Source organism: Saccopteryx bilineata, chromosome 6 (genome assembly GCF_036850765.1).
Source record: "Saccopteryx bilineata isolate mSacBil1 chromosome 6, mSacBil1_pri_phased_curated, whole genome shotgun sequence".
NCBI classification, from domain to species: domain Eukaryota; kingdom Metazoa; phylum Chordata; class Mammalia; order Chiroptera; family Emballonuridae; genus Saccopteryx; species Saccopteryx bilineata.
In genome coordinates, this window is record NC_089495.1 from 154,173,223 (window position 1) to 154,187,221 (window position 13,999).

Below are 13,999 nucleotides of genomic sequence, written 5' to 3' on the forward strand. Positions count from 1 at the left end.
GGTGATCACTGGGAAGCACTTTGGCAGTGGAGGTCTCCCCACTTCTCGTGTAGCAACGGTATAGTCGGTCCTCTTATTATCCAAGAGGCACCCAGCCCCAGTCACTTAGAACCTGTCACAAAACAGCTGTGGTACTCTCAGAAAGAAATGGAGGGAAAAGGGGGAAAAATAACAATAACAAAACAACAAACTGATCTCAACAATGCATGCCAGCATGAGGCAGCTGTGTTAAATCTGGCCACTGGGAGGCCCTGGCTGGTTGGCTCAGTGGTAGAGCGTCAGCCTGGCGTGCAAGGGGTCCCGGGTTCGATTCCCGGCCAGGGCACACAGGAGAAGCGCCCATCTGCTTCTCCACCCCTCCCCCTCTCCTTCCTCTCTGTCTCTCTCTTCCCCTCCCGCAGCGAGGCTCCATTGGAGCAACGATGGCCCGGGCGCTGGGGATGGCTCCTCGGCCTCTGCCCCAGGCGCTGGATTGGCTCTGGTCACAACAGAGCGACGCCCCGGAGAGGCAGAGCATCGCCCCCTGGTGGGCATGCCGGGTGGATCCTGGTCGGGCGCATGCGGGAGTCTGTCTGACTATCTCTCCTGGTTTCCAGCTTCAGAAAAAAAAAAAATACACACACAAAAAAAATCTGGCCACTGGGAGTTAATGCAATTCTACCCCCCGCCCCCCCCCCCCCCCCACCAAGATGTGGACCAAAATGAAAACAATTTCAGCGTGAGGGAACTGAGTGGTTTGGGCGAAGCCCTTTGTACTGAAGGGTACGGCTAAGTACAATATTTACTCACTTTGTCTCTGTTCCCTTTCTGGGGGCCCTCTGTACTTAGCAAACAGCATTAAATCTGTCACCCCTGACAGTTATTGAAAGAGTTAGATATATTTCTCTTTGTGTCCTGTTCTCTCTCTCTTAAAGAGAGAGAATTCGACATTGAGATTGGTGTGAGCTGAAGATTTCTTAGTCGACGCAGTGATCCCAGGCCTGGAGCCTTCAAGAGTCCCCTCCCCACCTGAACAGGTAGTGATGCAGTGAATAGAGAGTCAGACCAGAATGCGGAGGACCCAGGTTCAAAACCCTGAGGTCGTCGGCTTGAGTGTGGGGTCATCCAGCTTGAGCGAGGAGTTGTGGCTTGAGTGTGGGATCATAGACATGACCCCATGGTTGCTGACTTGAGCCCAAGGTCGCTGGCTTGAGCAAGGGGTCACTCGCTCTGCTGGAGCCCGTTGGTCAAGGCACATATGAGAAAGCAATCAATGAACAACTAAGGAGCCACAACAAAGAGCCGCAACAAAAAACGGATACTTCTCATCTCTTTCTCTTCCTGCCTTGTCTGTCCCTTTCTCTGTCAGGAAAAAAAAAAAAGTCCCCTCCCCTAAGTCTCATCCAACTCAAGTTTAAGGCTCTCCATCAAATTCTGGCTAAAAATTCTCCGTGCGCTGTCCTCCATTCAACTATACTACTTTAGATGTCCATGCTTCTAAGACAGTTATCCTTTTTCCTTCATTGCTACCTGGGTTCAAAACATTTTAAATTGGCCCTGGCCGATTAGCTCAGTGGTAGTCAGTCCGGCATGTGGAAGTCCCTGGTTTGATTCTTGGCCAGGGCACACAGGAGAAGTGCCCATCTGTTTCTCCACCCTTCCCCCTCTCCTTTCTCTCTATCTCAGGGGTCCCCAAACTTTTTACACAGGGGGCCAGTTCACTGTCCCTCAGACCATTGGAGGGCCAGACTATGAACAAATCCCTATGCACACTGCACATATCTTATTTTAAAGTAAAAAAACAAAACAGGAACAAATACAATATTTAAAATAAAGAACAAGTAAATTTAAATCAACAAACTGACCAGTATTTCAATGGGAACTATGGGCCTGCTTTTGGCTAATGAGATGGTCAATGTCTGATAGCATGTTCTCACTGACCACCAATGAAAGAGGTGCCCCTTCCGGAAGTGTGGTGGGGGCAGGATAAATGGCCTCAGGGGGCCGCAGTTTGGAGACCCCTGCTCTATCTCTCTCTTCCCCTTCCGCAGCCAAGGCTCCGTTGGAGCAAAGTTGGCCCCGGGCGCTGAGGGTGGCTCCATGGCCTCTACCTCAGGCACTAGAATGGCTCTGACTGCAGCGGAGCAATGCCCCAGAGGCGCTGAGCATCGCCCCCTGGTGGGCATGCTGGGTGGATCCTGGTCGGGCACATGTCTGTTTGCCCCCCCCACTTCTCACTTCAGAAAAATACAAAAAACAAAAAATAATAAAAACTTTCTCCATTAAAACTATACTGCTCACAAAAATTAGGGAATATTTTATAGTTTCATATTCATTCTGAAATATCCCCTAATTTTTGTGAGCAGTTTTATGCTCTAGCCCTTTCCAGTTAGCTCTGTCTGTTAGACCATTATCCAGAAACACCAAGGTTTTGATCCCCGGTCAGGACATGTACAGGAAGCAAGCAATGAGTGCACAACTAAATGGAACAACTAAGTGGAACAATAAGTCAATGCGTCTCTCTCTCTCTCCCTTTTTCTCTTTCTTCTTTTTCTCCCTTTCCCCACCCCTCTCTCAAATCAATGGGAAAAAAAAAAAGAGGAACTTGCTTTTTCTGTAAAGAGACAATCCAGTTCAAAGGGTAGTAGAAACAATCATGGACTTTGTTGCCTCAGTTTCTAGCACAGCGCCTGGCACACAGCAGGCACTCAGTAAATTGCACTAATGAGCCTGACAGGGCGGTGGCGCAGTGGAGTGGATAGAGCGTCAGACTGAGATGCGGAAGACCCAGGTTCGAGACCCCAAGGTCACCAGCTTGAGCAAGGGCTCATCTGGTTTGAGCAAAAGCTCACCAGTTTGAGCCCAAGGTCGCTGGCTCGAGCAAGGGGGTACTCGGTCTGCTGAAGGCCCGCAGTCAAGGCACGTATGAGAAAGCAACCAATAAACAATTAAGGTGTTGCAACGTGCAAACGAAAAACTAATGGTTGATGCTTCTCATCCCTCCATTCCTGTCTGTCTGTCCCTGTCTATCCCTCTCTCTGACTCTCTGCCTCTGTAAAAAAAAAAAAGAAAGAAATTTACTGATGAATCCTGCTACTAATAGACTTTACTAAATTTCCTTTCCTTGGGTTGGTCTATAGCAAGGTGTTTCAACTTTGCCACTTCTGACATTTTGGGCTGGATAATACTGTTTGTGGGGCAACCTGTGCATTGTAGGCTGTCTAGCTGCCTCTCTGGCCTCTGCCCACTGGCTGCCAAACAGCCCCCACCCAGTGGTGACAACCAAAGATATCTCCAGACACAGGCCAGATGTCCTTTTGGGGGGCAGAACTGTCCCTGAGAGGAAACCCTTGCTCTAGAGACTGCCCCCTTTTGCTTTTACAGAAATCAATGAAGATTACAAAAGACAAAGCACACAAAAAAATCCTCTACTTCTAAACTTCCTCTACCAGGGAATTAATTATAGTTCCTTTTTCTTTTTTCCTCTTTCTCTTTAATGCATGTGTGAAAATGTAGAAGCTGCCATGCCCTCCACACTGGGGAGCTGTGGGTGGCAGCACAGAGGAGGCCCCCAGAGACGCCACTTTTCTCTGGTCACTGCTCCTCATCTCGCGGAAGCCCAACCTTAGGCATCACCGTAGCAAATCAAGGAGGAAGAGCACTGGTCTTTACGTGAGCCAACACCCCAGGCCTCTGAGTTAGAGCTCTCCGAGCCTGACTTTCAGAGCCTGTCCGGCTGCACGAGCCCTGCAGGCTGGGGTGCTGAGAGGTGTTCTTGCCCCTGAGCTGCTCCGCTCTGCAGGTAGGGGCCACGGCCCAGGCCCTCTGAGCGCATGCTACGACTTATCATGCCAAGTCCTTCCTTCCTGGTCTGACGTCTGCACCTGAAAACTGTGGCGGAGAGTCAATGGGTCGGGACAGAAGTCTTGGTAAGAGGCAACAACCCGTGTAGCAACCATACAAGTACAACCTGCTCAGATTTGGGCCTCACCTCCTGCATTGGCGGTGCTCATGTGACTTAGTACAAAGAACCTCCGGACTCTGAAGGGGACAGGGCCTTGGTGGGCTGTGTTGGGAGGGGTAGATGTCCTTTCTGTGCCTGAGAAATCACACTGATTTTTTTTTTTGTATTTTTCTGAAGCTGGAAACGGGGAGAGACAGTCCGACAGATTCCCGCATGCGCCCGACCGGGATCCACCAGGCACGCCCACCAGGGGGCGATGCTCTGCCCCTCCGGGGCGACGCTCTGTCACAACCAGAGCCACTCCAGCGCCTGGGGCAGAGGCCAAGGAGCCATCCCCAGCGCCCAGGCCATCTTTGCTCCAATTGAGCCTCGGCTGCAGGAGGGGAAGAGAGAGACAGAGAGGAAGGAGAGGGGGAGGGGTGGAAAAGCAGATGGGCACTTCTCCTGTGTGCCCTGGCCAGGAATCGAACCCGGGACTTCTGCATGCCAGGCCGACGCTCTACCACTGAGCCAACTGGCCAGGGCCTGTTTTTTTTTTTTTTTAAATACAGCAATGTCCTGCAGAATTCTGCATGGGATATGAGAAAACAGAACCTGAGATGAAGGAGTCCCAGGGAGCTGAAGCGCGGCCCTGGACGTGGGTAGGAAACAGCAGCCCTGAGTAAAGAGAATATGGGAACACTGGGCTGGGCCATCAGCTGATCCAGAGCCTCCAGTGTCCTTCTGTGTCCCTGGTTAGTGGTGCCACGAGGGCCAGCAGGCAGAGGGCACCCAGTGGAAAATTCCCAGCTCCGGTCACCTTCTGGAGGGAGGCATGATTGGGTGGCTCAGCGGTTTCCAGGGAGAAATGAAAAAAGAAAAGAAAGTGCTTTAATCCCCTTCTTCGATCTGGATGGTGGTGTGACAGCAGCTGGGTGGAGGGGAGTGACCCAGATAACCCCTGGTCTGTTTTCATAAGCAGCAGAAATCTCAGAACAGATTCAGCACACAAGCACTGCTGCTTTCTCCACAGAAAATGTGCTCCTATTTACAATGCTGACACAGTCAACTTACAAAGATGGATTAGAAGAAAAAGCCCATAAAGCTGTATGCCTCAAATTAAAAGAAAAAGAAAAAGAAAGAACCCTGATTCACAATTGTTAGCTTAATGGCAATCAATTCATTTTCTTTGATGGCATGCGCTCTGAAATTGTGGCTGCTAGAAACAATGCCCCTGGCTATCACGCATTCATTCAACAACCGTTTCATGAGCCTCTGCTCTGTTCCAGGACTGGACCAGCTGCTGAGGCATGGTGATAAAGAAGACAGCTCTTGTCTGCATGGAGTTCTTGATATAAATGTGAACTAGCATGAGCTAGCAGGAGAAAAGCATGATCTAGAAACCACAGAATAGAACTCTGCTGGCAGTGGGTGGGAGAGCAGGGCACCCAGGCAAGCCCACGGGAGAGGCCATGCTGAAGCTGACCTCTAAAGAGGAAGACTGGCTGTGATGGTGCAGTGGATGAGGAGTCAACCTGGAATGCTGAGGTCCCTAGTTCAAGACCCTGGGCTTGCCTGGTCAAAGCACACATGAAAAGCAACAGTGAGCTGATGCTTCTTGCTCCTCCCTCCTCCTGGTCTCTCTCTCTCTCTCTTTCTCTCTCCTCTCTAAAATCAACAAACAAAATCTTAAAAACAAATATGGTCTATTAAAGAGGAAGACTAAATGCTTGCCAGGTAAGGGATACGGAGATGGGGAGGACCAGGGAGCGGAGAAGGCCGGCGCCGTTCTCAGGGGCTGGGCTTCCTCCTCCCAGCCAGTGCCATGCTATAAGCAGAAAATGACAAGGTCAGATTTTATTTTAGAAGGGAACTCTTGTGGTGGGGAGGGGGTCGTTAATTATTTACCGCAGGCTGAGTTGAGATTTATTTCGAAGTGGTTTGCCTTCTGAATTGGTTGTTCCCCTTATTTTCAGTTCCTGGCAAGTAACACTCAACCAAAATCAGCCTAGGAAACCCAATTCTCTCCCTTTTGGTGGGTTCACACTGCACTATGGATTCTGGAGGGCAAATGATGATGGGAATGGGGTCCTCAGAGAGTCCCATGGAGTATACTTTTCCCGAAATTTTATTGCAGGCTCCCAATTATGGCTTTTCCTTTGTGGTCTAACCGCAGAGCTAGGGAGGAAGAATTCTACCTGTAACGCAGGTTGGCAATCCCCTGGGAAGCAGTACTTGACAACAGTGTACTGGGCTGAGGCCTCAGGAGCCCTTTTTCCACATCCATTAAGGAACCCGAAGACTCCAGGACAAGCATAGTGGCTCTGAGTGTGAGAGCTGAACCCAGGGTTCCACTCATCTCCAATGACCTTTCCCTCCAAGAGTGGGGTTTCCCAATCTTGGCAGTATTGATAGGGCCAGAGAGTCCTTTGCTGTGGGGTCTGTCCTGTGCATTATAGGGTGTTTACCAGTATCACTGGCTGGCCTCTAAGGTACTATTTGCTGTAGCACCTCAGAACTGTGACACTCAGAAATGTCTCCAGACATTGCAAGTATCCTTTTGGAGCAAGATGGCCCCCAACTGGGAACTGTTTCTCTAGAGGGCAGTTTTCCATTGCCATCCTACTGGATCTCATGTCTGCATTTATCACAACTGATCATTCTCTTTCTCTTGAAACCTGCTTTCCTTGGTACACTCTCCTTGTTTTTCTTCTCTCTGGCCAATTCTTAGGAGGCTCCTAGGGCCCCCTCATCTTCTTCTGGGTCTCCAAATGCTGCCATCCCTTAGTGCTTACACAAGAACCCCTTTCCCATTATACTGTATGCTTCTCCCTCTCATCCATTCCCAGGAGTTTAAATACCATCTGTGGGTCAAATAAGTTTGCAAATATGATGTATATGTTTGCTCGTTTATAGTTTGCATTGGGTGTGGGAGACAGGTTGTAAACAGGCAGGGTCCTTATAGCCTAAGGCTTAGTTTGTTTGTTTGTTTGTTTTTACAGAGACAGAGAGAGTCAGAGAGAGGGATAGATAGGGACAGACAGACAGGAACAAAGAGAGATGAGAAGCATCAATCATCAGTTTCATCAATCATCAGTTTTTTGTTGCGACACCTTAGTTGTTCATTGATTGCTGTCTCATATGTGCCTTGACCACGAGCCTTCAGCAGACCGAGTAACCCCTTGCTGGAGCCAGCGACCTTGGGTCCACGCTGGTGAGCTTTGCTCAAACCAGATGAGCCTGCGCTCAAACTGGTGACCTCGGGGTCTCAAACCTGGGTCCTTCCATATCCCAGTCTGACACTCTATTCACTGTGCCACTGCCTGGCCAGGCCTAAGGCTTAGTTTTAAGACTAAGCCTTTCCTACCCTTTTAATACTAAGATCTTTTCAACATCCTTCTAATACTAATATTTTCTCAACACGAAGCTTTTCCCCACACCCTTGACTGTTGCATGATGTGGGCAGTGCACTCTTACGAGGAATCCCATTTATGCTTCAGATAAGAAGCTTTGTATCAGTGACTTCCTTATTTGTATACTGCTGGGTCCCCAAATTACGGCCCACGGGCTGCATGCAGCCCCCTGAGGCCATTTATCCGGCTCCCACCGCACTTTGGGAAGGGGCACCTCTTTCATTGGTGGTCAGTGAGAACATGCAACCAGACATTGACCATCTCATTAGCCAAAAGCAGGCCCATAGTTCCCATTGAAATACTGATCAGTTTGTTGATTTAAATTTACTTGTTCTTTATTTTTAATATTGTATTTGTTCCCGTTTTGTTTTTTTACTTTAAAATAAGATATGTGCAGTGTGCATAGGGATTTGTTCATAGTTTTTTTATAGTCTGGCCCTCCAACGGTCTGAGGGACAGTGAACTGGCTCCCTGTGTAAAATGTTTGGGTCCTGACCAGGCGGTGGTGCAGTGGAGTGTCGGATTGGGATGCGGAAGGAGCCAGGTTCGAAACCCCGGGGTTGCCAGCTTGAGTGTGGGCTCATCTGGCTTGAGCAAAAAGCTCACTAGCATGGACCCAAGGTCACTGGCTTGAGCAGGGGGTTACTCAGTCTGCTGAAGGCCATGGCCCATATTGAGAAAGCAATCAATGAACAAATATGGTGTCACAACAAAAAACTGAGGATTGATGCTTCTCATCTCTCTCCATTCCTGTCTGTCTGTCCCTATCTATCCCTCTATCTGACTCTCTCTCTGTCCCTGTAAAAAAATTAAAAAAAATTAAAAAATAAAAAATAAAAATAAAAATAAAAAAGTTTGGGGACCTCTGGTATACTGGCTTAAAGGCTTTAATTTCTACACTATAAAACAGTGGTAGTCAACTTGGTCCCTACCGCCCACTAGTGGGCGTTCTAGCTTTCATGATGGGCAGTAGTGGAGCAACCAAAGTATAAATAAAAAGATAGATTTAACTATAGTAAGTTGTTTTATAAAGATTTATTCTGCCAAACTTAGTGAAAATCCGACATAAAGTACTTGGTAAGTAATTATTATTATATGCTTTAACTTGATGTAACTCTGCTTTATAAATATATAAAGTAAAGTTACTTCCCTATTTTATAAATCACCATTACTGTGGAACCGGTGGGTGGTTAGAAAATTTTACTACTAACAGATACAAAAGTGGGCGGTAGGTATAAAAAGGTTGACTACCCCTGCTATAAAATAAGGGAGACCAGGGGCTTGCTCTCTTGGTTCCTGAAATCAGCATTGCAGAAGGAGAAGCCAATTTGTGCAGAGTTAGTGTAGAGAGAAGGAGAAGGGGAACAGAGGTGAATAACACTGGTGAGGACAAACCTTTGATTCTAGGAATACTCAGATGAGTCAGTGGCTTTGGGAGCCCTGAATGGAAAGGGAAGTGTTTTCCCACTGTGTGTATTTCTCACCTGCCGGGTGCGAGCTAGGATTAAAGGTAATGGCCCACCAGTTCTTGGCTCTGCTGTTTCATTACTGTCTGTCTGAATCAAATGCGAACCTGCATGGGCCAGGCGGCTGTGATGGTGGCCGTGGCTACTGGCTTTACACCATCTATTTGCCAAACACTCTTAGATACGCCACCAGCTCGACTTCTTGTCTAAGCTCCAAACTTGTTTCTGTTTGTTCTAGATGTCTCACTGGCATCACAAGGTCCATCCATCTTTCTGTAAAATCCATTTCTCGTCTCACCACAATCAATTGGTTATCTAAAGCATAAACCTTAAGGTTATCCTGACTCGTCCTTTTCTCTTATCTCACATCCTGTCTAGACTCATCCCTCTCAATTCTGCCTTCAAAATACACCTCGAAACCATGTGATTCTAAACCTCCAGGTCAAGCCACCATACAACCTCAATGACCAATAATGTCAACAACGCCACTGACGTCAGTGGTTTCCTGACTTCCCTTTTGTTCCCTTCTAGTCAGTCCATTCTCTAGCCAGAGCAATCTTTCAAAAGCACAAATTAGATCATAGGTATTGATTCATACTTAAAAGGCATTCTATTGCACTTGAATAAATAAAATCTAAGCATCTTAATATAGCCTCATCCCACATCCAGCCTCCCTTATGCCATTCTTGTTTCCACCACCACTGCCATGCTGACCTTCTTTTGCTTCCTCATTTGTGTCACCTGGGGCCCCTACATATGCTGCTACCTCCACCTGGAGCTCTTTCCATCCTGTCGGTCTTGGCAGGTCATTTGTCCTGGTCCCATCCTTTTAACATCGGTTTCTCTATGTGTGATTACTTTGTTTTTGTTTGGCTCCCCTGCTAGACTGAAAGTGTCTTGAGGGAAGGAGCCCTCAGTGTCTCTTCTGCCCTTTGCCATGTCCTCATCTTAATACTGTATGTTGACCCTGACCGGTGGCTCAGTGGATAGCATGTCAGCCTGGCATATGGACATCCGGATTTCATACCCGGTCAGGTCACACAGAAGAAACGACCATCTGCTTCTCCCCTCTCTGTTCTTCCCCTTCTCTCCCTCTTTCCCTCCTACAGCCAGTGACTCAATCGGTTTGAGTGCTGGCCCTGGGTGCTGAGGATGGCTCCGTTGCAGCGCATTGGCCTCAGATGCTAAAAATAGCTCAGTACTTGAGCACTGGCCCAAGATGGGGTTGCTGGATGGATCCTGGTCGGGGTGCATGTGGAGTGCATTGGCCTCAGATGCTAAAAATAGCTCAGTACTTGAGCACTGGCCCAAGATGGGGTTGCTGGATAGATCCTCGTCGGGGTGCATGTGGCAGTCTGCCTCACTATCTCCCCCCCATCTCACCTAAAACAAAAACAAAAACAAACAAAAAAACTGTATGTCACACTCAGTGAGCACTGAGTAGATATTTACTAGATGAATGACTAGCCACCTTTTCTTCTTGGTCAAATGGCAACCAGGAAAGAATACTAGGACCCGGAGTAATGGATGACCGTGAAGCAAGAAGACAAAGCTCTTGAAATGTCTGTATCAAGGAAAACAAGCTTTCCTGTGGAGGTCACGGAAGCAGGGAGCACAGGGAAATGAGGCAGGCACCGCTGATTAGAAAGGAGACTTGCTGATTTACTCTTTAGTATTCCATATGTGTCCTGATGCTTTTTATAGAACAGGAGGGAACACCCTGAGGCAGGACCACCCACAGCAGTCTAAGAGAAAGAGCTGAAATGGGGCCAGTTTTCTGGCAACACTGCCTTTCTGGAAGGCCGAAGCTCCCAAAGAGTCCAGAAGGACAGCAGCACCCCCAGGCCCAAGGAGCCATGAAAAGTGAAGGGGCAACAGCTTCCCCAATATGTTGCACAGTGTTCTGCCTATCACTGAAGCCCACACTATTGGTGGACTTGATATGAAACCACAGAAATATCTGCTCCATACAGTGAGACAGGGGAGACCAGGTTTCTCCTTTTCTGCAGTGGATCCAGTTACACAGAGGGCATTTCACTTTGTTTTTCTTTCTTTCTTTTTTTGACAGAGACAGAGAGAGAGAGAGTGGGACAGACACAGACAGGAAGGGAGATGAGAAGCATCAACTGTTTGTTATAGCTCCTTAGTTGTTCATTGACTGCTCTCCTATATGTGCCTTGACCAAGGGGCTACAAGAGACCGAGTGACCCCTTGCTCAAGCCAGCGACCTTGGGGCTCAAGCCAGCGACCATGAGGTCATGTCTATGATTCTACACTCAAGCCAGCGACCCCACTCTAGCCGGATGAGCCCATGCTCAAGCTGGCAACCTTGGGGTTTTGAACCTGAATCCTCCGCATCCCAGATCAATGATCTACCCACTGTGCCAGTGCCTGGTCAGGCACTCACTTTGTTTTTATTAAATTCACAAGTGTGGCTGCAGAGTGTAGCAGGAACTAATGACGTCAAAAAGCACAGCCTTTGAGTCGAACCAAGAGTAATTCACATCTGTCTCTCCTGGCCTTTGAAGGGCTGGCAGCTGTGAAGCACACGCCTGCAGTTAAAAGCTCAGCACTGGCTCAGCTCAGGTTAGACCTTTATAGCCAAACAAATCCCCAAATGTGGAGGCCAAAAAACCCAAACCACACTGGAAGCCCTGTTTGTGCAATGGTGGAATCTGTTTTTAACAGGTTCATTTATTGTGTCTTGAATCAGCCTTAATGAATCTGAGAGAAGAGTTTTAAGATCCATGTGTAACCACTCAAGTACGAGTCTGGGGCCCTGAGTCCAAACATACTGTGATTGGCTGCATGTTGCTAAACAACAAAAACTGCCTTGCACCTGCTGTCCTTGCAGGGAGGTGTTATTTATGAGAGGATCACCCAAGTTCCCTGAGTGGCTATCAATAACATACTAATGGGATATACTATATTTCCCCATGTATAAAACACACTATTTTTCAAAAAATTTGGGGTCTATGGTAGAACGTCGACCTGGTGTGCAGGAGTCCCGGGTTCAATTCTTGGCCAGAGAATTGTCTGGCCTTCCTCTGTCTCTCTCTTCCCCTCCCACAGCCAAGGCTTCACTGGAGCAAAGTTAGCCCGGGTGCTGAGGATGGCTCTGTGGCCTCTGCCTCAGGCAACAGAATGGCTCTGGTTGCAACAGAGAGATGCCCCAGATGGGCAGAGCATCGCCCCCTGGTGGGCGTGCCGGGTGGATCCCGGTTGGGCACATGCGGAAGTCTCTCTGACTGCCTCCCCGTTTCTAACTTCAGAAAAAAAAAATTGGGGGTCTAGCCTGACCAGGTGATGGCACAGTGGATAGAGCGTCAAGACTGGGATGCGGAAGACCCAGGTTCGAAACCTGAGGTCACCAGCTTGAGCACAGGCTTGAGCAAGGGGTCACTCAGTCTGCTGTAGCCCCCCAGTCATGGCACATATGAGAAAGCAATCAATGAACAACTAAGGTGCCGCAACGAAGAATTGATGCTTCTCATCTCTCTCCCTTCCTGTCTGTCTGTCCCTATTTCTCTCTCTGTGTCCAAAAAAAACAAAAACAAAATAAAAAAATTTGGGGTCTAAAAACTGGTTGCATCTTATTCAGTGGTTGTAGATTTTTTTACTTGCATTTCCCGTTTTTTCGTGCTTGTTTTTGCACTCATTGTTGAAGACAGTGATTTGTCATCAGACACAGATGAGGACAAGCTAATGGATGGGAGTTTTGACAGTGATGAGGAGTTGTATAAATTTTATGATGAATAAAACTGAGTTCAATAATTTTATGTAATCTATTTTTTTTCATATTTCAGGCCCTGAAATTAAGGTGCATCTTATATACGGGAGCGTCTTATACATGGGGAAATACGGTAAGTGAGGACTTGCACCAACAGTAAAATAAAAACGTTGGACTGAAGCCAACAATGGATTCTGGTAGGGTAGAAGAAGCTGTAGGCAGGCGTCCCCAAATTGCGGCCCCCTGAGGCCATTTATCTGGCCCCCACCGCACTTCCGGAAGGGGCACCTCTTTCATTGGTGGTCTGTGAGAGGAGCACTGTATGTGGTGGCCCTCTAATGGTCTGAGGGACAGTGAACTGGCCCCCTGTGTAAAAAGTTTGAGGGCCCCTGCTAGAGAAAGATAGTCTCTTGAATTTATTCTCATTCAAGACAAAAAAAGAGAAGCCGCCAGGAAAATGCTCCCTGCTTTGAGAGAAAGGGTCTGTGCCCGCTGGAGCAGCCTAGGCTGTAGTACTCATTCAGAGGAGGCCAACTGAGCACTTTCTGTGTTAGACCCCAAAGACGCAAATAAAAGACAGCCCCTGCCCTTGCAGATGGAGAGCCTGGTGGTGCAGAAGCCAGGGGTAACGGCTGTTTTTTCAAGAGAGGCCGTTGTGTTGGATAGTTCTGCCTTGTGAATATTTTGCTGCCCAGAAAGATGGCAGAATTGGGGAGACAGGAATATGAAACCGAAAGTGAGTGGCAGCTAGGGCTGACCCTGAGGAGTCTGGGCTTAGTTTTGAGAATCACAATGAAGAATCCAGCAAGATGCAAAACCAAACTGAACTCACACAGGGATAGATGGAAGCCTCCCAGGTGAGGCTGAACGAGCACTTGTTGGGTGAACGAACCTCTTCCACATGCCATCCCATCTATGGCTTACCTCAGATTCTTTGTAGTAACGCTCTGGAATTTCGTCGCAGGCAATGTCGATAAAGCAAACTTCCCTCTCTAGGTCTTTGGCTTCACTGTCAAAAATCTGAAAGAACAGAGGAACATAGCAAAGGTTAGGGATAATAGGTGACATCCTCAAGGTGCCTGTGGGTAAAAGAACACCCTAGGGCTTTCAACCTGCCTCAGAACGGGCAGGGATCAGGGCAGGCTGGCATTCGTTGCTGGTGTTTTGTCACACAGGAGGCAGATGCCATATCAGTCACTGCTCGGTAGAAGAAAAAGAAGGTTGATTTTGGAAGTTCAAATGAAGAAAGAAATCTCTTCCAAAAGTGACGTCTCCAAAGCGTAGGATTTGAGCGTTTAACTCCCAGTCAGGGCACTATAGGAATAGACGAATATTCCTGTCTCTCCCTCTCTCTCTCAAATCAATAAAATAAACCAAAAAAAGTCAACCCTTAACAAATCATTTATATCTATTTAATAAAATCACCCATAATACATGCTCATTGTAGAAAATACAGATGAACAGAAGA

The 13,999-nt window shown here is 47.8% G+C and overlaps 1 protein-coding gene across 1 annotated transcript in view; it reads right to left on the bottom strand.

Annotated features, from left to right (window-relative positions):
* PITPNC1 (phosphatidylinositol transfer protein cytoplasmic 1) overlaps nt 1–13,999 on the bottom strand; it is a 279,779-nt gene that overhangs the window by 40,734 nt on the left and 225,046 nt on the right. The window contains exon 6 of the mRNA XM_066235085.1: nt 13,456–13,551. Coding sequence (XP_066091182.1) covers nt 13,456–13,551 — 96 coding nt within the window. The remainder of the gene's footprint in view (nt 1–13,455; nt 13,552–13,999) is intronic.